The 23,859-nt window shown below is 39.9% G+C and overlaps 1 protein-coding gene across 1 annotated transcript in view; it reads left to right on the top strand.

The window, feature by feature from the left end:
* Nucleotides 1-23,859, top strand: part of LOC306758119 (double-stranded RNA-specific editase B2-like) — a gene marked incomplete at both ends in the record, with an annotated part of 36,744 nt that overhangs the window by 7,099 nt on the left and 5,786 nt on the right. Inside the window, 6 exons of the mRNA XM_079243329.1 lie at nucleotides 10,037-10,123; nucleotides 11,782-12,716; nucleotides 16,880-16,997; nucleotides 17,904-18,072; nucleotides 23,293-23,450; nucleotides 23,601-23,754. Coding sequence (XP_079099455.1) covers nucleotides 10,037-10,123; nucleotides 11,782-12,716; nucleotides 16,880-16,997; nucleotides 17,904-18,072; nucleotides 23,293-23,450; nucleotides 23,601-23,754 — 1,621 coding nt within the window. The remainder of the gene's footprint in view (nucleotides 1-10,036; nucleotides 10,124-11,781; nucleotides 12,717-16,879; nucleotides 16,998-17,903; nucleotides 18,073-23,292; nucleotides 23,451-23,600; nucleotides 23,755-23,859) is intronic.

Raw genomic sequence — 23,859 nt, 5'->3', positions numbered from 1 at the left:
GAAATAAAAACTCCACCATCCACGCTGCAAAAAGTTGCAGTTTCACAACACACACCAATACTGCAGTTTCCTTTGTTACCTACAGAGAAGTAGCTTTAGTTTCAGTGTGTCGACGTTACAGATGAATTATAAAATAAAACTATTCTCAATCAAACCTTTGTTCTATGGTTCGGTGTCGTGTAAGTACTGCTTTATGTAGCGGTGTCCTCAAACAGTGACGCCTTCCTTCCTCACTATAGTCATTAGCTAACCATGTATTTATATGCAAACATGTAAAACAAGATTAGCATCGACATAGTTTTGGCAGCATTGTGTAAACAAAGGAGTTAACAGCACAGATGTGATGTAAGCCATGCAGATGGAGGTGCATAATCTGGTACGAAAAGCCAACAATGCTGGTTATCCTGTCGGCACATAAACGGCAGAACTGCATCATCTGTTCCTAAAATTTTGTTACAATTCCCCAAAAACTGTATTTGCATGTGGATGAAAAGTGCAAACAAGGAAAGCAACTGTGTTTTCATCATAATTACAGGTTAACAGTAACAATGGATTGGATTTATAGCATTTTACACTGTAGAAAACAAGTAGAAAAATGTATGAACGCATGTTAGAAAACATATGTAGGCACTGATTTGGCTTTGCAATTAAGCCATTGAAAAACTCTGAGTCATGATCAAAAGTCAAAGCAGATACATCTAAAACGACAAAACATTGAAATGATTCACAGACAGTTAACAATAATATAAAAACGAGAGCTAATCTTTCAAACTGATAAAGCAGAACAGCAGGCGAGCACATTAGAAGTTGAAGTAAAGTCATTGTGAGCAGCCAACGGTCTGCCTAAGATTACGGCTGTCGTTGTTATTATCTCTCATTGCACATTACCATATGTTTCAGGCAGTAATTTCATCACTCATTTTCAAATAATGATCATCTGCCTGTTGATCTGAAGGCAGACGCTCAGGCTTTGTTGCTTGAATGTGATTTGATGAGACGATGCTCTGAACTATATTTAGAACTAAGGAAAGCTTTGTGGTCTCTGCTCACTGTGCAGGGGAGGAAAATCATATCTGATGCAATTTGAGATCACAAACACTCCACTGCTGCGGTTATGAATTAGACAACATATGCAAATGAATGGAGTTTAAACCCTTTGTGCAAAATTTGTTGAAGTTTATCTCAATGTTTTAGAGTTAAGATGATGACGTGCTAATAAGACTAGTAAGCCTGGATGTCTCTGCATCACAGCTGAACACGGACAGAGATGATTGGAAACCTATTTACAGTAAAACTAACTTCAATCAGGGTAACTGTGGTTCGGATTTCCTTTATCTTTTCTTCCAAAAGAACCTGAGAAAAGCCAACTTAGTTTATTTAGTTTTCAATTCTTCCATGAGGCTGTAGTTGGAAGTGTGTTGGAGGTCTCTTAATTTAGAGGAAGATGGAAAAACTTGATATTTGAAGCAAACAAGGTAAGAGATGTGGATGTTCAGCAGTTAACTTGTATGATGCTACTATTGAAGTAACACTTTATAACTAGCCAGTCAGTAATGCAACCATCAACACCAGCAGAAGAGGGTGGTACAACAGCTTCTGTGTTGCAGATTCGCTGTGAGCAGGATTTGAACCTACGAGGGGAAACCCCATTGGATTTCGAGTCCAACGCCTTAACCTCTCGGCCATCACAGCTTGATGAGGCAATAAATCACCCATTCATTGGAATCAGGGGTGTTTCTGGAGGGAAACCTGTAATACCTGCAGGATGACTCAATGTGACAGATGTTCAATCCATCTGATGCTACTTGCATCCGTTGCTGGATTGACTGTCTCTTAGACCCACCAGTTGAGAAATTATTGGATATACCCATGTTAAAGGACGGTCTTTCTCCCACCATCCCACCTGCCGAGCTCCCTCAGACACAGACTGCTGCATCCAAAGTGTGAAGGAGTTATTGCAGGTCCTTGATTCCTACAGCCGTTGAACTAGAAACCAGCACAAACGCACTCTATAAAAGCCAATTGAACTTATTTGTTCTAATTTAGTTGTTCTTTTTGTTATTCTTACATAATATCAAAATGTACACCAGGTTTTCTGGAGGGAATCTATGTGGACTTTACATGTTCTCAGATTGTTGGTGGCCAAATACCAAATACATGCATGTCTCGGCAGGAGTGAGTTCAGGTCTGATTGAACATTTTTCTCTTAGTGTTGGTTCTGTGATGGACTGAGAACAGTTCCAGCTCTCTCGCATCCCTGCTTTTGAATAAGCTGTTGTCGTTGAGACACGTGACAGGACATGCTGGATAACACCCTGCCGCTGTGTGAAAGTGTGAAAACATCTAGCTGAAAGGATGCTAATGCAGATGAGGGAAAGGTAATGTCGCACTCCTGCTCTGTTGATGATTTCTATACTTTGACATAGATGGCTCCTTTCATTCCCTGTTCAAACCACTTGTCTCCACAAAAAAAAGCACTTTTTACCATCGAGATGCAGGAAAACAGCTGAATCCTTGACTGATGAGTAGGCTCTCATATGGGGAGTAGTTGTATGGTTTCCTCAGTGTAGAGTTAATTACAGTCATCTCTACATGCACCAGGTTTTCTTAATATGAACCAGTTACTGATTGTACCATACGCAAGGAAACGCGATGGGATTTAGAGTCCTATAACTAAAGCTGACTTGTTTGCCTTCACATGGAACTGAACCACCTTAACCACTCAGACATCACAGCTCCATACAACTACCATAAAAATACGTAAATACATTTTCAGTCTCAGTGGATAAAAACATAATAATGATAATAGCAATGAGGTATTCCGTGAAGAATTAAATTCAGAAAGTTTCAATATTTCTTTGCCCTTGAGGAAAGACTTTCCACATTACAAGTAAATGAAACCACTTGCCATTAATTATGCTTAGCAAATGAGATTATCCACAGCTGTCAGACCACACATACAGTCAACTGGTTCTTCTTACTCCTCATCCCTGCTTTGCCTTATCTCATTCCTTCATTGAATAAGGTTCATTACAGTATGGATTAGAAAGAATCTTCTGTTCTAAAATTTGATTTAAAGAATGCAATGTACAAAATAATAAATAACACTGAGGTACAGTTTCTTACCCCATTGCTATGAATCAGCTGTTGCTGTATTGTTGCACAATTTCTGCACAAGAAACAAATGTAAATATAACTAAATAGTCTTTTCTCTGCATGGGGTTTCTTAAATCAACACTAATGTAAAAGATGCCTTAGGTGTGCCAGATGCTCATATGTTGCATCTCGCTCAATGACAGTTTGACAGCATTCAGCTCTTCACATTGCATGCAGCTGCACTGATGTCAGAACGATGCCTCAATGTGCAGCTAAAAGCACATAAATGCAGCTGTGGCGGTCGAGAGGTTAAGGCGTTGGATTTGAAATCCAATGGGGTGTACCCCGCGCAGGTTCAAACCCTGCTCACAGCGAATAGTTATAATGTTTACTGGTACAGGCATGTATCAAATGTAATATACAAGTGAGAATGCAACATCCAGAAATCTAACAATATTCAAGAATGTCATCTTTCTGGTTATTGGTTGAGTATAGAAACAGCCATCTGCAATGCAATGAGAGTAAATAATACAACATGATGCATAATAGGTGCGTGAATTGACACTAACATGTATTTATATTTATATTATTTTATTTAAGGATGTTTTAAAGAAAGCATAAAAAAGATATGTTTTAAAGAAGTTTCACATACCCCCTGGAATGCCTTGAAGTACGCCCAGGGGTATCTGTACCCACATTTGAGAAACAGTATTCTAGACCAGGTCCTCGAGGACCGGTGTCCTGCAAGTTTTCAAAGTGTTCCTGCTGGAACAGCAGACTCAGAAAAGCTCTGCTAAATACATATTGATTTGAATCAGGTGTAGTGCAGCAGGGACACTTGGAAAACCAGCAGGATACTGGTTGTCAAAGACCAGGATTGGGGATCCCTGCCCTGGACCACTGTCAAACTCCAATACACCAGTATTGTCTCCATGCTCCAACAAGCTGCTGAATTGTGTGTTGGTAGAGACATAGAGTGGCTTATTGCCAATTAAGCTTTTGGACTAAACACACTCCCAGGAGCACATAAATCAGTCTTTCCTACACTGTGAGGAGGACTTGAACCTACAAGGGGACACCCCATTGGATTTCTAATCCAACACCTTATCTGCTCAGCCATCACAGCTGCAAAGCGACACATTGTACCACATAATGTTCTGTCATATTCAGCAATCCAGGTCCGCCATTGCAGCTTTAGAGGTCAGGATCCATCTGCATTCCTTCTGCAGTCCCCTTCCTTTTTATTGGAATTTTACCCAGAATAAGTTTGCTTTTATTGCTTTGGGTTTTTTTCCTTTATTGTTTTAATATTTAGTATTTGTTCAGCAGTAGTTGTTAAAAAGTGCGAATGAATTTGGCTGGGTTTGCATCTTGGAAGGTCTTGTAGGTTTTCTTTGTTCATGAAGACATTTCCTCACAGTCTAACAGCTCAGTGATGAACAGCAGTAGCAGAGCAGGCAAACATTTCGTGTCTGAAAGACACCAGTCTGAAAGGATCAGAGCCGCTGCTCCCTGCTTTAAACCATCACTTTAAACCATCACTTATAAAAGTTAGAACATTTCCTAAATGATAAGTTCCTAACAAACCATCTCTGCTGTCTAAAGGATCCAAGGCTATGCAAGGTAAACTGTATCCTAAAAAACTCTGGACCAACGAGCTGCAAAATTTGTGTTAATTGGTAGCTTTATAGATGCAGGATATAAGGAGAAATAAACATGCCCTGCCAAAGCGGATACGTTGCACTTATCGCTGTGAGTAGGATTTGAACCTACGAGGGGAAACCCCATTGGATTTCGAATCCAACGCCTTAACCTCTCGGCCATCACAGCCTGAAAGCTGCCACTACTGTACCACATTCAGACAATGTACGGTGCACTGTTGTCTGTATGAACGCATTACTGAAATGACTTCATCAATATCGGATGTCTTATTTTCAGATAGTCCTCCCTTAACCCAATGGTTTAATCAATATCAGGTTATTATAGGAAGTGGACAGCAACAATTCAACACTACACCAATTAGAGACGACTGATTATGTAAATGTTGCCTCACAAAGGTCACACATGCTACTTGGAAGCTACTTATCACTGAGTAAGACTTGAATCTATGAAGGGAAACCCCACCGGAGTTTAAGTACAACTCTGTAACTACACAGCCATCTCAGCTTGATGAGTGTTGTTCATCACGCCAGATTGGATTATGTCCTCCTCGGTCCTCCAGGTCGTGATGATCCAAAGGGAATATTTAATTTTCTTGGTTCATGAAGGCATCTCTCCTCTGGATTAAACGACTGCTTTAGTTACACATGTATGACTGGTTATTTGCAGGTGCTTAAAATATTATAGGGTCACAAGCAGAGATGTATAACCCAGGTGCCATAAAGTAGAAGTCCTGCCATGTTTTTGGATCTACCTGTGCATTTAGAACAGGTGTTTTCACTAAAAGGCTCATCTACCTGCCGTGGAGCTGAGCCAATTAAATTCAGCTGGTTTAGAGACTGCTTGGAACAGCTGCTGCTGGACGGATCACACCTGGATTATCTGTGGGAAATTAGCATTAGAGTACGGCATCTTCAGTGTGAGACTATGATAAACTGAACCTTTAAACAGTAAGTCTAAATGTGACATGATCAAAGTTTGAGTAAAGCGCAGCGTGACAGCAAACCAAACAAAAATGAACATTTTCTGATTCTCCGCCCAGTTGAACCAAAACCTCCTGACAATCCTGTGAACATGTCCTAAAACAAAATATTATTATTTAGGTTATAGTTTTACTCATACATCCATTTAAATTTAGTTGTGTGTAACATTGTGGCAACCTGTCCTGCTAGTGTGTTAAAACTGTCCTTGACTGCATGATGGATGCTTGCTACGCAGCTAACAACTAAAACATTGACTCAAATAACCTGTTTGAAACACAACTAAACAAACAAATAAACATGATATGATTGATGCGTTAAGCTTTTACCTCAAACTGAACATATGCAAAGTGGATCAGATGATTCCCAACTTCACCCTGATTGGACTAACTGCATGCTTTACAACTAAACATGTTGTTTTTACTGCTTTTTTTTTAACTTATCGTTCCAAATTTATACCCCAGCTCTGCATATTGATCTTAAACCCAGTTTGTAACAGAAAATATGGTTAACCTCTGCTCAAACGAAAAGTAAGGGTGTGTGTTAATGATATGAAGTGAAATCAAGTGAGAGTTGACAGAACAATGAGCTCTACGAAGACAAACAGTTTAATCTTTTTCCATCCTAACATAAATTGACCTGTTAGCCAGGAGGATCATTACAACATATCCAGCCTCCACCTGCCTTCAGCGACTCAGGACTCACATCATTACATTCACATCTCGTCACACAGCTCTCCCTCATATCAACCCACTACTTAATGGATCACACGCCTAATATACTGTAACTGCAAGGTGCAAGGTTAATGCAGGATAGTTTAGAGCGTACCCTTCATTATTCTAATGACTTTTAGTGTTCATTCCAAAGCCCTGCAGAATTAGCAGTGACCAGGAGTAAAGCCAGGCAAAACTATTTATCTACCCAAGAAAAACCATCAGATTTCCAACTGATTCAAGTTGTTTAAGGCCATTTTTCAAAACCAAAGTGCTCAGTTTCACATCATTTATTATTCAGCACTGCTTCCTGTATTCGTGTTTACACTAGGTTTTGTACTAATGGCTCATTTTGTGTTGCCTGAAATTAAATTAGAACTGTTTAATTCCACATTTCTACCAAAAATGTCAACAATGGCAAAATAATACAAGCAATGTTCAGGTATACGTGTTGTACAGTCTTAAAACTGACTGATATGTAACATTTATGGTGTTGTCAGGTAGTTATTAATATTTCAAACACAATAAAACATCCACCGCTGCTCATATTTCTGTGTTTATATGTGTGGGGGATATTCTGGCCCACAAGCGAAGCTGTTAAATGGTGGCAGGGAACCAGATAAATCTAAATGGAAATAAATGGGGTCACTAGTTCAGCGGCCCGCAGGTGATCTATTACGATGGCTGTGCTCCAGGTGTTTCCATGAGTCTAAAACCAAAAGATGTGGATGGTGTGGCACGCTTGAGCCGATAGAAAAGCTCTGCACGGATACACATTTACATATTCTTACATTATTTTCCCACATTCTAACAAACAAAATGTAAAAACTTTGAAATAAATTTGATTTTTCAAAGACTAATATAATATCCATTACGTTTAACATAAAGAGAAATAAAAATATTCCTTCTAGACATGCTGTTGTATAATTATTACCTATAATAATTACCTAATTATTGATATTTTTTATTTTGGTTAGCACCATATTCATTTACAATCATAGCAAACATCAAAAAGTCTGGTTCAACCTTTTTGCATAAATTCCTGAAAACTTCAGTAAGAAAATCAGGAGGGTTAAAAGATCCAAAGATAGGAAACAAGTTAGATTTTTAGAGTTTTACATTTATTTTACAGTTTGAAGTGGAGGTATGAGTTCAGCAGCATGTTTTCTCTTTCCTTCTGTTGAGGTGCACACGGCTGGAAAAGTAAAGGAAATTATTTGCAGTAACTGTAAAGTTTTTTGGGGTTTTTTGCATAAACAGTAATTTAGCTTTGAGAATTGGTGTTTTATTTGCTTATTTGAGTCAGTATCAGCTCCGCATTTGAGTCAGTTGTGAAGCCAAACTAAACTTTAGTGCATTTATTTCAAAGCAACACTATTAAACTTGCCGACCTTAAACCTCTGAGCTTCTGGCTTGTTTTGTTGGCACTCTGACAGCCATGATGCACATTCCTGCACCGTTCTGGAAAACTGCATTTCACAACCCGGAGCATCAGCTTTGTTTTGCTTTACGGTTCTGTGTCACACACCAGCAGCTGGGAACAGCTGGCTACTCTGGACGCTCACCATGGCTGATTCAGAAAAGAGAAAAAGAACGAGTCCTCACCGGCACCTGGCTTTGGCATCGAGGCTACCGCCTTCCCACGGTGGCTTTGTTTGGGCAGTCTGGTTCTGCCAGGTTCCCAGGCAGGGCTCTCATAGGGGTGGCTCCATGACATGTGGGGGTCTGGCTGTCTACTCAGCCTGCACCTCGGTGCTTAGCGCCTGCTGCTTGCCATCACCCTGTGCTGCATGGCAGCTCAGCTCTGCAGCACCTCTGTGGCTCCCTGTCTTGGCTCTCCTGGGCTCTGTACCCTGTGGGTTTCTTTACTCTGTGGGTCTCAGGCCCCCCTCCCAGCCTTCCTCTTTCGGTGCTGGAAGCACATGGTTCACCTCTGTAGCAGGGCTACACTTATATATGCATACACGCTGAGGTTCTCCTGGCTGTGTGCCTAAACTTCTCACCCTGCAGGTGCTCTTGATGATTATCTGTAGCCCTCTGTCATGGACATTGTACGATGCTCTTTGTTTGCTTGATGTGTTGACATATATCTGCTATTTGCTTATTTTTATTTATAAATTCTTTTTTTATTTTTTGGAACTGATATTGTTTATATTGTTTTTGTAATCACTGTCATGGTTGTGACAGCCTGGTTTGTTTCCTTTTTAGTAGTATATAATAATCAGGGTGCGATTTGTCGGGGTGGATGAGGGGGATTTACCCCCCCCTCTGCTTTTGACATCCCCCCCTCTGGTCATTAATTTTTTATCCCGGGGGGGGGGATAGACTAAGTTCCAGTCTTTGGTCGAGGCAGTCAAAAAGATATACATGGGGAAAAGGTCAAACAAAGCTGAGAAAGATAATGAAAGATAATGTGTTGCCAGTTATTTTATAAAAAAAAAAAAAAAAAAAAGATTTTTCAAAATGTCCCCCCCTGTGTTTTTTTCATAAATCGCACACTGATAATAATAAATAGTATAAACTAGATTTAGACTGTTGAGCAGGAAAATCCAGCTGGAATTCATCTCTGCATGTCATCATCATCATCATCATCATCATCATCATCTGCATCCCCCTCATGGACAATCCATGTACGTTCTGCATGTGAACAATTTGCCTTTTTTCCTCCTTTCTCCTGGACAATCCAGTGATAATTCCTGTTTACATATAGTTGCACATGTAACTGCTGGAATGTTTGCACTTTCTGTTTGCACACTATCTCAACCATTTAGCACAACTAAGTTTGCACATATCTGCAAATATGTACATAAAATATAGACTATATTTTTCATAGTGTAAATTCTTTAAGATTGTTTATTTCCATTGTACTTTACACAATTCTCTTTGACTTATTATTATTATCTATTTTATTTTTGTTTCATACATCCTGCTTTTTACACTCATGGCATCCAGTGTGAGCAGCAAAGTTAGAATTTCATTGTACAGGAAAACACGTTTCAAACTGTGCACATGACAAGAAAGCTTTTAATCTTTAATCTCCATTTTAAATCCAACCTCAGCAGATTCAGACTGTTCAGATACATGCATTTTTATTTTTTAATATTAAAAATAAACAACTAAATTAAAAGTAAAAAGGAAAGGAATTCCATGGTTTACGTTACCAGCATTCATCAAGGCTTCGAACTATAAATCAGATTTTTTTTTTTTTATCTAAAGTCAAACAGCTGTGCTGAGCCAAAGTAAAACTTATTGAATTGAAACCTCTGGATATTTCCTGCATGACAGCCAGACTTCACCACCATCACCTTTCTGTCACCCCTGCTAGCTCTGACCCGCCTCTCTGTTTGTTTTCAATCTGTTCATTTGGTGGGAACTCTAACGGCCATCTTGGCCTCATGCATTAGATTTGCTTCTATCACCATATTTCTTTGTGGTTTACCTCTCTCCAGTTTATTACTTCTGTTGTTGCAAGTAAATATATAAACATGCAGCTAAAGAAACTAACTGGGCTCGCCTCATTAACAGAAAATAAAAGTGGCAGTAACATGTGGACTGTCAGTGATTTCATGTGTTTCTGCTGTTTTCCAGTCTGGAGCAACACGTTATCAACCTTCATCGCTCCCATACATCACTGGGATTCTGCAGCATCATCAGCTGAGGATGCAGACAGTTCTAGTGAGAATTGTTTTGTTCTTTGATTGCACATAACATACATATCAGGGATGTATACATGTATTTGTTTTATTTTATTATGTGATTATTACAATAACCATAATTTGCATTACAGGTGACTTACTGGGCTCCTTCAAGAAACATCTGTATTACACTGATAACATTTTAAAATCTGTTGACACTTTGTCTGCTGTCTTTCAGCAGCAGAGCAACGTTTACAGGACAAAAACAACATCAACAAAAGATATTTTTGCTATTTTAGCACAACTTTTTTTACAGTGAAGTGGCGACAAAATGTTGTAACGGTCCATTTTGTGAAGATGTGAGAAACATCTAGTGAATGTTTTGCTTCTGTAATTAAGCCCTTGAAAGTGTTTATCAGTAAACTAAAAGTGATAAACGTTACTTTACATTATATTACTTTCATGTGGTGCAGTAACCTTTCAGAACAAACCTCAGTGATGCAACTAGTTTAACTATTTTGGAATCTTCAAAATGTAGTAGTAATAAAATCAAAAACATTAAATTTTAGTTCTGAAGCACTTTCATACAGAAGTAGCACAAAGTGCTTTTAAAAAACAGCAATATTTGAATATTGAAAATAGTATAAAACAAATTAAATGCGCACTTACTCTTATTTTCTCTCTTAAACACACACACACACACACACACACACACACACACACACACAAAGCAGCTTTCTGTTGCTAAAACAATCCTAAACTATAAAGTTCCCCTTGACATTAACATGATACCTCTTTATGTTTAGTGTTATTCAGAAAATATCAACAAGCTAACAAGGAATTATATATCATATGTCTTGTATGTCTTTCTAAGAGCTTGTAGAAATAAATTTCTAGTTCATTATGGAAGTCATAGACATAACAACCAAGTCAATATAAGGCCTGGAGTTAATTACAAGAACTGACACGAAACAGGTTATCAGAGAAGATAAGCTAGCACAGCAACTAATCCAGTTAGCTTTAGCATGCTAGTAAGTAACGAAAGTGGTTCCCAGCCTCTCCATGCACCTGGCCACTTTATATATGGTAACGCCCAGAAGAGGCTCCATCTGATCCAGTGGGTGACCAGCATACAACGCTATTTCTTAGCCTCTCCAATGCTAACGCAGCATTTGCTATGGCTGGGTGCACAGTTTCCAGTACAGGTTTATTACTGGTCTGGTTTTCTTATCGTGCCATATTTTTCTGATACCACATGACCTGTTGCTTTATACATTCCCAATATTGTAAAGACATTCAAACGGACTGGTGTGAAACCACATCATCCATTATCAATGTGCTGTCAATAAAAACTGATTTCTGCACAAACCTTCTGCATCATGTCCTGCCTGCTGCGTGCCAAATGTAGACACTTCTGCAGGGTATTTAGTAATAATGTGTCTTAAATAGGAGAGTCTCTGTTATGAGACGGATGTTAGTATAACACTAATGAGAGTGAAGGTCTTGCACTCATAATATTCTCCAGTTTTCCATGTGGGAACAGATTAATTACCTGAGGAATGGCTGGTTTATCTATTGTAGGGGTAATTAAGCAGGTGCTTCTACTAATGTTCCTGACTTTAGAGCCTTTGCATGTTGATTAGCCAACCTGACGAACTCTTGTTAGTATTTCTTGTCATGATTTTGCTCTCCCAACAGGTACCAGTAGTTTGGAGGTGAAAGAGAATCAGGATGAAAAAAAACAGCTGGAGCTTCTACAAAAGTATCATCCATCAACCTTTCGTGCAACTTTTCCCAGACAAAGGCCAAGAGCCCCGAAGAGGAAGCAAGACGGAAAAGACCGTCTTCTCCAGCAAAGCCATGCGGCTTGTAAAAGAGCAGCCTGGGCAGTAACTCAGAAGAACGCGCTGGTACAGCTGAATGAGTTAAGACCAGGTCTGCATTACGAGATTGTGTCAAAAACTGGTCCACTGCATGCCCCGGTGTTTTCTGTAGGTGTGGATGTTAATGGTTTCCACTTTGAGGGTCGAGGATCTACAAAAAAGCAGGCCAAGCTAAGAGCAGCAGAGCTGGCTCTGAAGTCATTCATCCAGTTCCCGAATGCCTCCCAGGTTCACGCCACCATGGAGAGCTTCACCAGCACACCTATGGATTTTACTGCCGACCAACTGGACCTCCCTGATACAATCTTCAAAGAGTTTGAACCATCACTGCATGAAAACTGTGATCTTCTACACTGCACCGCAACAAAGAAGGAGGTTTTCTCCAGCATCTACAGTCACAGATGGCTGGTTCGATTCTCGTTGGACTTGGTTTCCTCCAGCAATCCAAAGAGAAGAGACCTTAGCGCCTCACTTTTGGAGTGCCTCAGTCCGGTGGCCCTGCTAAATGAGCTGCGACCGGGACTCAGGTACATGTGTCTGACAGAAAGAGTTCACGGCAGGCCGGTGAGGAATTTTATCATGGTGCTCCGACTGGAAGGGAGGGTGTTTGAAGGCTGTGGTCACAGTAAAAGACTGGCTAAGACACAGGCAGCAGCAACAGCCCTGGAGTCACTGTACAACATAAGTCTGGGACCAGAGAAGAGGATGATGGGCCTCCAGGGCAGTAGGACCAAAAATCAGCTACCTCAGGTGAGTTTTTTCTACTTCTAAAGAAATCCAACATATGCAAATGTAAATGTGCTGGAAATAGCTTTTTAAAACCTGAGTTTGAAGCAAGGAGATGAGCTGCTTCACTGCATTTAATTACCAGCTGCTGCCGAACAGGATGGATCTGAGCTTTGCGAGCTCAAAACCGTTTTTCTGCTTCTCGCTACTCTACTGTAAGAGTCTTTCTTCTTCTTCTCAGTGAAACACTTTCCTCTAACTGCAATTTCTTCTTTTGTCCTCCACTTGTCTGAGTTCTTTATGCACTTCACTTCTCTTTGAGAGTAACCTTGCAGGTGCAAATATATTAAAGAGCAGACAGCCTTAACTCTGGTCAAATCAATGACTGATTTGTAGACATCAATTTAGGATCAAGCTGTGCACGAGTCTGAGTGTGAATCAGGTGTGTTGCAGCAGGGAAACTTCTAAAACCTGCAGGACACCAGCCCTCGAGAATCAGGATTGAGGATCCCTGTGATGGAGGACGTGAAACTGACTTCATGTGTCAGATGCCAAATTCTATTACTAGTTTTTAAAAGGTTATTTTGTCCATGCACAGACAGAGTGGTGTGTCTATGCTGCAAGATCAGCACTGAAAGTCATGTTTCTCTTCATGTTACTAAATAGATATGTCAACTGTATGGTCAAAAACTACATGTTTTATTGGTTTACTACATGGTTTTAAAAGTAAAACTTATTTTTATTAATAAGATTAATCATAAAACCGACTAAAATAAATACAGCTGAATGTACACAGTGACTTGTTTACACAACGTTTCAATGCAAACCTGCTAATTTTTTTCCTTTGCATATTCCAAAAAAATGCATTTACACATCCGTGGAGCGAAAACCATCTCCATGCAGACTGAAGACACAAAACAGACTGAAGATAATGTAATGTGCATGCTTGGGCTGAGTTTTAGCTGTACACAGGCAAAGTGCACAAATGCAAAATGACATTTATCAATCCTCAAAAGATTCCAGCTCATGTTTACAAGAATCTTTTAGGAAAATTTCACTTTGGCGCTCGTTCTCAAACCTTTTTGGTTTGTCCTCCCAAAGCCCTGCAAACTGGGCCTATCATTAGGATTCAAACTGGACTTTTAATCGGACTATCGTCATTGTCACAATGTAGTCATGTAGTTACTGAATGTGTTACTTCTACCTAGGAAATTAAAACGTACATGTTTGATTAATAAGCTGTTTTTAAGAGAACTATATATCCAGCAACCTCTTCATGTAGCCCCGCTTACTAGGGTTACTTACATAGTAGCATTCCAACAATGCCTCGTTCACATCTCGTGTCCAGTGCCATCTAGTGTGTGTTCCAGTAGGGAATAGCACTAAGGGTCTTGCCTAAGGACCCAACTGGATGATGTACCCTTCTGTTCTCTATGAAGCTATGTAATACCTGGCACTATGTGTTGTGTTTCCCACACAAGAGTCAGACACTCCACCAACTGAGTTTTCCAGCTGCTTTGAACTATTCAGCAGCATAAGGCAGTAGTGATCGATGTATCCATTCACAATGATGGAAATTTCAGGAAAAAGTAAAAAATGAGAAACAGGAGAAGTACCAAGGCCTCAAGGAAGAACTGGAGAAGGCCTGGAGGGTGAAAGCAACATTAGTACCCATAGTGATGGGAGCACTGGGGGCCGTGACCCCCACACTGGAGAAGTGGCTCCAACAGATACCTGGTGAGACATCAGACATCAGACATCTTTGTCTAGAAGAGATCAGTCCGAGGAACAGCTAAGAAACTGCGTAGGACCCTCAAGCTCCCAGGACTCTGGTAGAAGACCCGAGATTGAGATCAATAGCCATCTGCCGTACCCAGAGACACATTTTACTCAGTGCCAGCTTCATGCCACGACACTTTTTGCCCGTCATCCCTTCGATGTTCCCCTGAACAGTCTGAATAAATGGGTCTGAGGTGCAGTGTGCACGCTGTGTGCTGTGCATCAGTATGGCCATCATGTCCTGAGGTCTGAGAGCTCGGTGGTGTCCTGCATGATCGTCTGTGGCATCTAAACAACTTCATTACGTCTCAGAGCCTGCAAGATTGTCCTCAACGTCTTTTGCTGTCATGCTTTATGAATACAAGCAGATCTGTCTCCCCAGATCAGCTCCTGGGAGCAGAGGGGGGGGGGGGGGATGTTGTTCAAATATGCAGAGGATAATGGAGAGAGACAGACATGTAGATATTTTATTACACCCTGAGGGAGATTTAGGACAGAATTTGCAGACCGATGAAGTGATGAGAGTTTGAGACAGAAAAAAATAAGAGTTTAATGCTCTGAGTTTTTACTAAGCTGCAGGCTTATACACCAAATCGTAATGAGGGAATTTTAAGCAGAACCTTCCCTCTTCCTCTGTGTGTGGAGGCAGATTTTTTTTTTCCCAGCAACTCCAACTCATCATTTAGCATCAGCTCTGCCTCCCCTCCTTCAATAAGAACTGTCTGTCAGGCTGCGCGACGCATTAATGAACATTATTACAGCACATTAGGGATGAAGGAGGAGCGGCAGCGGACCAAGGAGATGGAGGTGGAGCAGGAAGGTGGTGTGAAGAGCATAATAATCTGACAGATAATTGTTTAACACACTCATTACACACGACCTTGTGCCTCTGTCTTCCTGCAAACATTTAGCATGAGAGGATGGCGGCGGGTTATTTAAAGTTTAGGTTGTTTATCATGTTAAAACATAAAACTTGCATCTCATCCAAACACATATAAGTTAAACAATTATCCTTAAAACAAACTGCTTTATTTTATGGATAATCATATTCAAATCAGAGTAGCTCAGAGCTTTAAAGGATTTGAAGCTTTCATATGTCACCAGGCACCTCATTATGTAGCCCTGTTCAGCTGATTATTAATACAGATATCTAATCAGCCAATCATGTGGCAGCATCTCAACCCATGTAGTCATGCAGATGTGGTGAAGACGGCTTGCAAAGTTAAAACTGAGCATCAGAACGAGGAAGAAAAGGGATTTAAGTGACTGAATGTGGCATGTTGATGGTCTGAGTGTTTCAGAAACCGCTGATCTGCTGGGATTTTCACACATCTGTCGGGTTTACCGAGACAATCTGGACCAAAATGTCTGGTTGATCTCAGAGGTCAGAGCAGAATGGTCAGGCGACAGAAAGCTGCACTTATAAGCAGTCAAATAAGCTCTGGTTCCAACCAAAGTATGCAGAACATCATGTCTGAAGACACAACACGTCCAGCCTGGAAGCAGATGTTCTCCAGCAGCAGAAGACCACAGCGGGTTCCCTCCTGTCAGTAAGAACAGGAAACTGAGGCTACAATTCACACAGACTCACCAGAACTGGACAATAGAAGATGGAGAAACGTTGCTGGTCTGATGAGTCTCCAGTTCAGCTCCACATTCACATGGTAGGATCAGAATCTGCTGGAAACATCATGACAACGTGGATCCATCCTGCCGTCAGGATCAACGCTTCAGGCTGCTGCTGGTGTGATGCAGTCTTCAGGTAGTCTCTGGGTGATGGCATAGAAAGATATTAATCACTACATTTGTCTTGCTCATGTAATCAGAGGTTGTAGCTTCAAATAACTGGTTTTAGTGGGATGATGCAGTGGAAGCTGGGAGTAACTGGAGTCTGCTTACATATGGGTTTCTGCACACTCTAAAGCATGAGCTGTTTCAGGTCAGCTTCATGCACATTTTTGTCTCCCCAAATAAGCCTGTTCTTGTCCTGTCCAAGTTTTCAGATGGTAAATCTGGTCTGAACATATGAGAAATATCTGATCAGAAGGATCTGTACCTGCTCAGTCCAGATCAAATCAGTCCACAACAGATGGGAACATTTATACCTCTTTTTAATCACTTGTACACATGCTCACACAATGATTTAGATTTTTTTTTTTTTTTTTTTATAAAGAAAAGGTAGCTAACTACCTGCCCAATGACATTATAATTCCTATTTATTTGAAGCAGAAGCAACAGAAGCAAAACATGTGTGTCCAAAAGATCCACTGGCTCTTGGTGACTGGATAATGATAAATTATTCTCAAAATAAACAAAAGTAACATTATAAAAAAAAAAAAAAAACGTAATAAGAAAGACAAATGCTTATTATGCTTCCAGTGCTGAGTCTAATATTTCTTCTTCTGCAGTTCTTTGCTGAATCGATCTACCATATGGTGAGAGAGAAATACTCCCAGCTGACCGACAGCTGTAGCTCTACCTCGCTCGCCCGTCACAAGGTGCTGGCGGGGATAGTCATGACCAGAGGTGAGTGGTAGAACCACAACACTGAACACTATGATTAAATAAAGCAAGGAAAGAGTCAGTACATGAAAACATCTGTTGCGCCTTTGGTCCATCTTTCAGGGGAAAAGTAATCTGGTTCTATGATTTATCACTGTAAATTCATACAATCTAAATAGATAGAATCTGGCATGTAGGTTTTAACATGTAGAGCTTTATACGGTTTGGTTTTAAAATATAAAGCTTTACATGGTTAAGCACCCATTTATATCAGAGAACACGTTCCTGAGGTCATGTGACCAGGAGCTGCTGGTCCTGCAGTTAATAGGTACAGGTACTTATATAATGGGTGCGATATTTGCCTTGATTACACATCAAAACAAGACATGATGTCATTATTTGTAACTTCCTGGTAGATTTGTGGACAAAATCTGAAATATAACCATATATATATATATATATATATATATATATATATATATATATATATATATATATATATATATATATATATATATATATATATATATATGTATGTATATATATGTATGTATATATATATATGTGTGTGTGTGTGTGTGTATATATATATACCGTTTCTTGCAATTAGATGTCAGAATTATTGTAGTGTGAAAAGGTGAGAAGTGTCCACCAGGGGGCAGAAGCGCAAAAATAAATCAGGGTTTTTACTTAAAAATGCTGCTGAAGTGTTTCAGCTGTATATATAACTATGATACATGAATTGTTAATTTGCTCAGTAGTTTTCAGATTAAGTTTGCCTAAATAAATGTAAAATGTTTGTATTTTTCTGAATTAACTTTAAACATACAAACTTATTTTCAAATTATTTCTTGTCTTGTGTCTCTGAGTTAAATCTTCTTTTTTAAAAAAACAAAAAAATTCTGCTACATCTTATTTGTCTCCCTGCAGGATTTGACCTCAGATCAGCCCAGGTTGTGTCTCTGGCCACAGGGACTAAATGTTTGGACCTTCACAATATCAGTGACCACGGATGTACGCTCAGTGATTGCCATGCTGAGGTCATCAGCCGAAGAGCGCTGGTTCGATTCCTTTATTCCCAACTGGAACTGCTGCTTTGGTACAATTAATCTTTTTTCCCTGTTTTGCTTGGTTGTTATGTGGATGTAAACATGTATTTTGTTAGGATTTTATATTGAAATATAGTGTGTTAGCTCAGTTTTCTTTTTTTAAGTTAAGGCCTTATTGTTGATTGATTCTGGATGAAAATTACATTAAAAGACAATAATTTAAATAGTTTTGGGCAGATTTGAACCTGCAAATTTGATTCAGTCTAACTTGTGGTTTTTTGTTGTCCTAATTGCTGGTAAATTCTTCCCTTTAGAAGTTTATCCTCTACTTTTCCTTTAAATTTTTGAGATTCACATTCAAAACTTACAACTAAAAATGTTTAGTTCTCAGGTGATTTTTAGGCACAAATAAAGTTTTTGTTTAATTTTTTATGTTTTTTGTCATTTTAAAAATTTTTTTCCTTTTTTATTTAAATAATTTTTAAAAGTAAACAACTACAAATTGCCGTTTAATATGGTTTCAGATATGAATCCACTTGGATTTTGACCTACCGATGTCACTTTATATCATTTTTTGTTTAATTTTACCGTTAAAAATCTAACTTTTTTATATCTGAGATTGGTGTTTCTTGTGTGTATGATATTTTAAACCGTTTTGTTTTTTTTTAGGATTAAATATTGTTATGTTTAACTCAGGGACAAACAAGGGAAGACATGAGAGAATCCCAAGCAGCAACCTCCAGCAGTTCCCCCCTCATCCACTAGCAGGGTCGTATTAAATGTGCACAGGCCACTGGGCTCAGAGTGTTCCAGGGGCCCCTTTCCCCACCGCAACATTGTGAAAATTGTGAATGATCCACTGTGAAACAACATTTCTAACATCTCTCAGCCAGTGGTACCAATAGCAATACACTAGAAACTGTGGTGTAACTATCTGGCTTTTATATACATTTTGTTTCCTGTCCAAACTGCCGATGTTTGCCCTACGTGGAGCCCACATGGCCCCCAAGTGGGCGTGGGCCCCTGGGCCTGTGCCCTTAATGCCCGGCCTTGTCAACTAGGGGCTCCAAAACACAGCAAATCCCCATAGACTCCCATGTTAAAAAGACAAACTTCACAACAGAAATAAACATGTTTACAGCCTGGCACATAAACAAAATTTTATGTTTAATACGTCAGGTTTGCCTTCATGAAAACTGTGGAGTTAGGTTTTGTGGGTTTTTTTTTTTTTTCAAATAACTCATCTGTTAAGAAGTAATGTCATCTTGAAATTCATTTCCAGCATATTTAGGGGTTTGTCCTTTTATTTACAGGTACCAGTTTTTACAGTTGCAAGAATGTAGAACAACCGCAGTTTTTAGCTGGTTAATAGCGAGACTTAGCTTTAGCCCACGTACCTCCGTTAGCTGGTTAGCTCCTGTTATCTCCGGTTTAGCTCGGTAAGCTCTAAGCTACAAGAAGGTTGGGGTATAATAGATGTCAATCTTCCGCCCCCCTTTAGCTCCACCTCTTTGACCATTTTTGTATCTTCCGGAAGAGACGACACGCATGACGCTGCAAATATGGCGACGGTAGAAACCGCCCGCCGAGCTTCATTTTAGCTTTTCAGAAACCTACAGATGACGTTCCTTAGACTCTGTCCATCTTTTATATACAGTCTTTGGGGAATTTCCATAAAAAATATATTTTAGTATCGTACTGGACCAATGTAAAACTTAACCAAACTTAATAAAGCATAACAACACAAAAGGTAGGCCCGAATGGTTAGATAGATTTCAAAACCAACCTAATTTCTTTCTATTTCTACAAAAAAAAAAAAAAAATTTGATTCTCACTTTTTTTTTTTCTCTCTCAAAAATCATCTTTGGTTTGAAATCTAACGCATTTGATTGGATAATAAAGAAACAAATTTCTCTCCATAGCTGTGTCCAATATGTCATCAGCACCAAAGCACCAAAATACCCCAAAACATTTGGTCTGGGTCATCGTGACATGTTTAATGAGGAAGCTGGTTGATGAAACTGGAAATTTGATGAGTTAATATGAAGTTAGAAGTGCCAAATTCAACATAATATTACATCAAAACCATCTCTGTTGTTTGTGTCACATGTTGGAAAGTATATATTATCTTATCAAATCAAATCAAACTTTATTTCTTGAGCACTTTTCATGCCATGGGCAACACAAAGTGCTTTATAGGATAAAATCAAGTCATAAGGATTAAAACAAACAGTGGATGAAAAGGCATTTAAAAATAATCGACACAAGCTCTTTCCACACACTCACACACACACACACAAGGACATAGAGCAAAGAACCCCCCCACACCCACCCACATTCCCCGAAAAACATCATTCCCTGAATACTGTCTCTTTAACTGAATTCTGGTTAAAAAAAACAACTAAAAACATTAAGTAAGTGATAAAAATTCTGACTTGGTGCTGATGTGAGGAAACAATACCTCGGGATCCATCCACACCAGGAGCCAGTCCCCCGCATGCTCATAGGGGCCGCTGCCACAGCAACCGCACAACTCCCAGGCAGCAACGGGGCCACCCCGACACCGTAAAGCTGCAGTGGTGGACCCCACGCCGCCCAAACAGCAGCGGTCATCATGAAAACAGCCCCCAGACCAAACAGGCAGGGCCCCCAGCGTGCTGGATCCCCATAAGGAAAACACTGGAGTTAAAACCAGAAGATGAATAACCTTAAGAAGCAGTAAGAAATAAGAGCAACAATAAAAGAAAATTCAATTCAATTCAACTTTATTTATATAGCGTCAAATCACAGCAATGCCATCTCAAGACGCTTTACAGACAGAGGGGAAAACATAATGAAGGCCAATTCATAATAGCCTATATAAGGAAACCAACAGATTGAGTTGAGTCCAACTCAATCTCCCATCCTGAGCAAGCATACTGGCAACAGTGGGAAGGAAAAAAACTCCCTTTTAACAGGAAGGAAACCTCCGGCAGAACCCGGCTCAGGACAGGCAGCCATCTGCCTCTGCTGTGTGGGGGGAAGAGGACAGAAAGACAACAGACAACAGGAACTGCTACTCCCGGCCAGGGAGACCTGCTGAGACAGGAGACATACATGTTAATGATGCAACACTGTTATGGGTGGGGGGGGGATAAAAGAGAGCGATAAAGAGAAAAAGAAAGAAGCTCAGTGTATCAGGAAATGTCCCTCAGCAGTCTAAACCTATAGCAGCATAACTAAGGGATGCTAACCATCCCTAGCTATAGGACTTATCAAAAAGATAAGTCTTCAGCCTAGTCTTAAAGGTGGGGAGGGTGTCTGCTTCCCTAACACTAACTGGGAGCTTATTCCATAAGAGATGGGCCTGATAACCAAAGGCTCTGCCTCCTGCTCGGCTCTTTGAGACTCTAGGAACCACAAGTAAGCCTGCAGTCTGCGAACGAAGTACTCTGCTTGGTATATAAGGAACTATGAGGTCTTTGATATATAGTGGTGCCTGGTTGTGGAGGGCTTTATATGTAAGGAGAAGGATTTTAAATTCTATTCTAGATTCAACAGACAGCCAATGAAGAGAGGCTAAAACTGGAGAAATATGATCTCTCATGCTGGTTCTGGTCAGGACTCTGGCTGCAGAATTCTGGATCAGCTGAAGGATTTTCAGGGCATATTTAGGACAGCCCAGTAATAGAGAGTTACAGTAATCTAGTCCCGAAGTAACAAAAGCATGAACCAGTTTTTCTGCATCACTCTGAGACAGAATGTCCCTAATTTTGGCTATATTACGTAAATGAAAGAAGGCTGTTTTAGTAACCTGCTTAACATGTGGGCCAAAGGACAGGTCAGGGTCAAATATTACTCCAAGGTTTCTCACTGTAGCACTGGAAGCTAAAGTAATGCCATCCAGGTTCATTACAAAACCGGAAAATTTAGCTCTGAGTTTTTCAGATCCAGCGAGACTTACTTCAGTCTTATCTGAGTTTAAGAGGAGAAAATTTCTAGACATCCAAGTCTTTATGTCTATGAGACAATTTTGTAGCCTATTGGGCCGATTTGTTTCATCTGATTTAAAGGATAAGTATAGTTGAGTATCATCTGCATAACAATGAAAGTTTATTCCATGTTGTCTAATAATTTTGCCTAAAGGGAGCATATATAGCGTGAAGAGTATTGGTCCAAGTACAGAACCTTGAGGAACTCCATGACTTACTGTAGTTTGTGAGGAGGACCTGATATTTACATGGAAAAACTGAAGTCTATCAGATAAATATGATTTAAACCAGCTTAACGCTGTACCTGTAATTCCAATCACTTGTTCTAGTCTTTGTAACAGAATGTTATGATCGACTGTATCAAATGCAGCACTAAGATCAAGCAAGATAAGTACGGACACAAGTCCTTTGTCTGAGGCCATAAGAAGGTCATTAGTAACTTTCACCAATGCCGTCTCAGTGCTATGATGAGCTCTAAATCCTGACTGAAACTCTTCGCATAAATTATTTCTGCTTAGGTGGGCATGTAGCTGAGCTGAAACTATTTTCTCCAGAATTTTGGACATAAACGGGAGATTAAAATATACATATATATGTAGAAGGACTTCACAATAATGTATCAAAAATAAGAAATCTAATAAAACAATTTAAAAATAAATAAATTAATAAACGAAGTAAATTAAGATAAGTAAATAAAGTAAAATAAAATTCAGTTAAATGCTAAGCTAAAAAGGTGTGTCTTCAGCCTCTTCTTAAAAACATCAACAGTCTCCGCGGCCCTGAGGCTCTCTGGCAGGCTGTTCCACAGTCGAGGACCATAACAATGGAAAGAGGTCTCACCGTATGTCTTAGTTCTGACTTTAGGAACCACTAAAAGGCCAGTACCAGAGGACCTCAGGGTCCGCGAAGGCTCATAATTAAAAAGAAGGTCGGATAAATAAGAAGGCCCAAAACCATTTAGACATTTATAAACAAGTAAAAGAATCTTAAAATCAATCCTGAAGTGCACAGGAAGCCAATGCAGCGATTTTAAAACTGGTGTAACGTGTTCCCGCCCTCTGGTCCTTGTCAGAACTCGTGCCGCTGAATTCTTTAGTAATTGTAGGCTGGAAAGAGACTTTTTAGGAAGACCAGAGAGCAGGACGTGACAGTAATTTAATCTACTGGAAATAAAAGCATGCATCAGCACATCTGTGCTGGCAAGAGAGAGAAATGGGCGGACTCTGGCAATATTTTTAGATGATAAAAACCTGTTTTTGTTACATTTTTTATGTGTTTATGTCTCTTGCATCTCTGAAGTAAGCCTGCAGAGGATGAAGAACGGTCCATCTTTGTACCACAGAAAGGCTGCAATGGTGGCTTTCGGCTAGAAGACGGCATTTTCTTCCACATGTATGTCGGCTCGTCGCCGTGTGGAGATGCTCGGCTCAACTGCCCCTATGAGACCACAGCTGCATGTGAGACAAACATGCTTAAATCATCGTGGTTGTGTTAATGAAGGACATTCCTGGACTTGTGTGATGGACATGAGAGTAAAGTCACATCCAGTAGAGTCCACTTCAAGTTACTGATAACTCAGCCCTGAACTGGTTCTCCTTTTCTGTCAGATCCCAGCAGGAGGTTTCGCTGTCATCTCAGGATGAAGGTGAATGGCGGCGAAGGGACGCTGCCTGTCATGGCACAGAGAGCCAATCAGAAACTGGACTGTGTTTCGCCGAGTAAGCCTTTAGTCACCATGTCCTGCACGGATAAAATAGCAAAGTAAGTTTGATTGATAGTCATCGTTCATCATGTTCGCAGCCTGTGGATCATCTGTGGTGATAGATGCTCTGTAAAACTGAAATTAAGGCTGTTGTACAAACATTT

This window comes from Telmatherina bonti (assembly GCF_933228915.1).
Source record: "Telmatherina bonti genome assembly, chromosome: 7".
Lineage (NCBI taxonomy): Eukaryota > Metazoa > Chordata > Actinopteri > Atheriniformes > Telmatherinidae > Telmatherina > Telmatherina bonti.
This window is presented reverse-complemented; position numbering and strand designations above follow the sequence as displayed.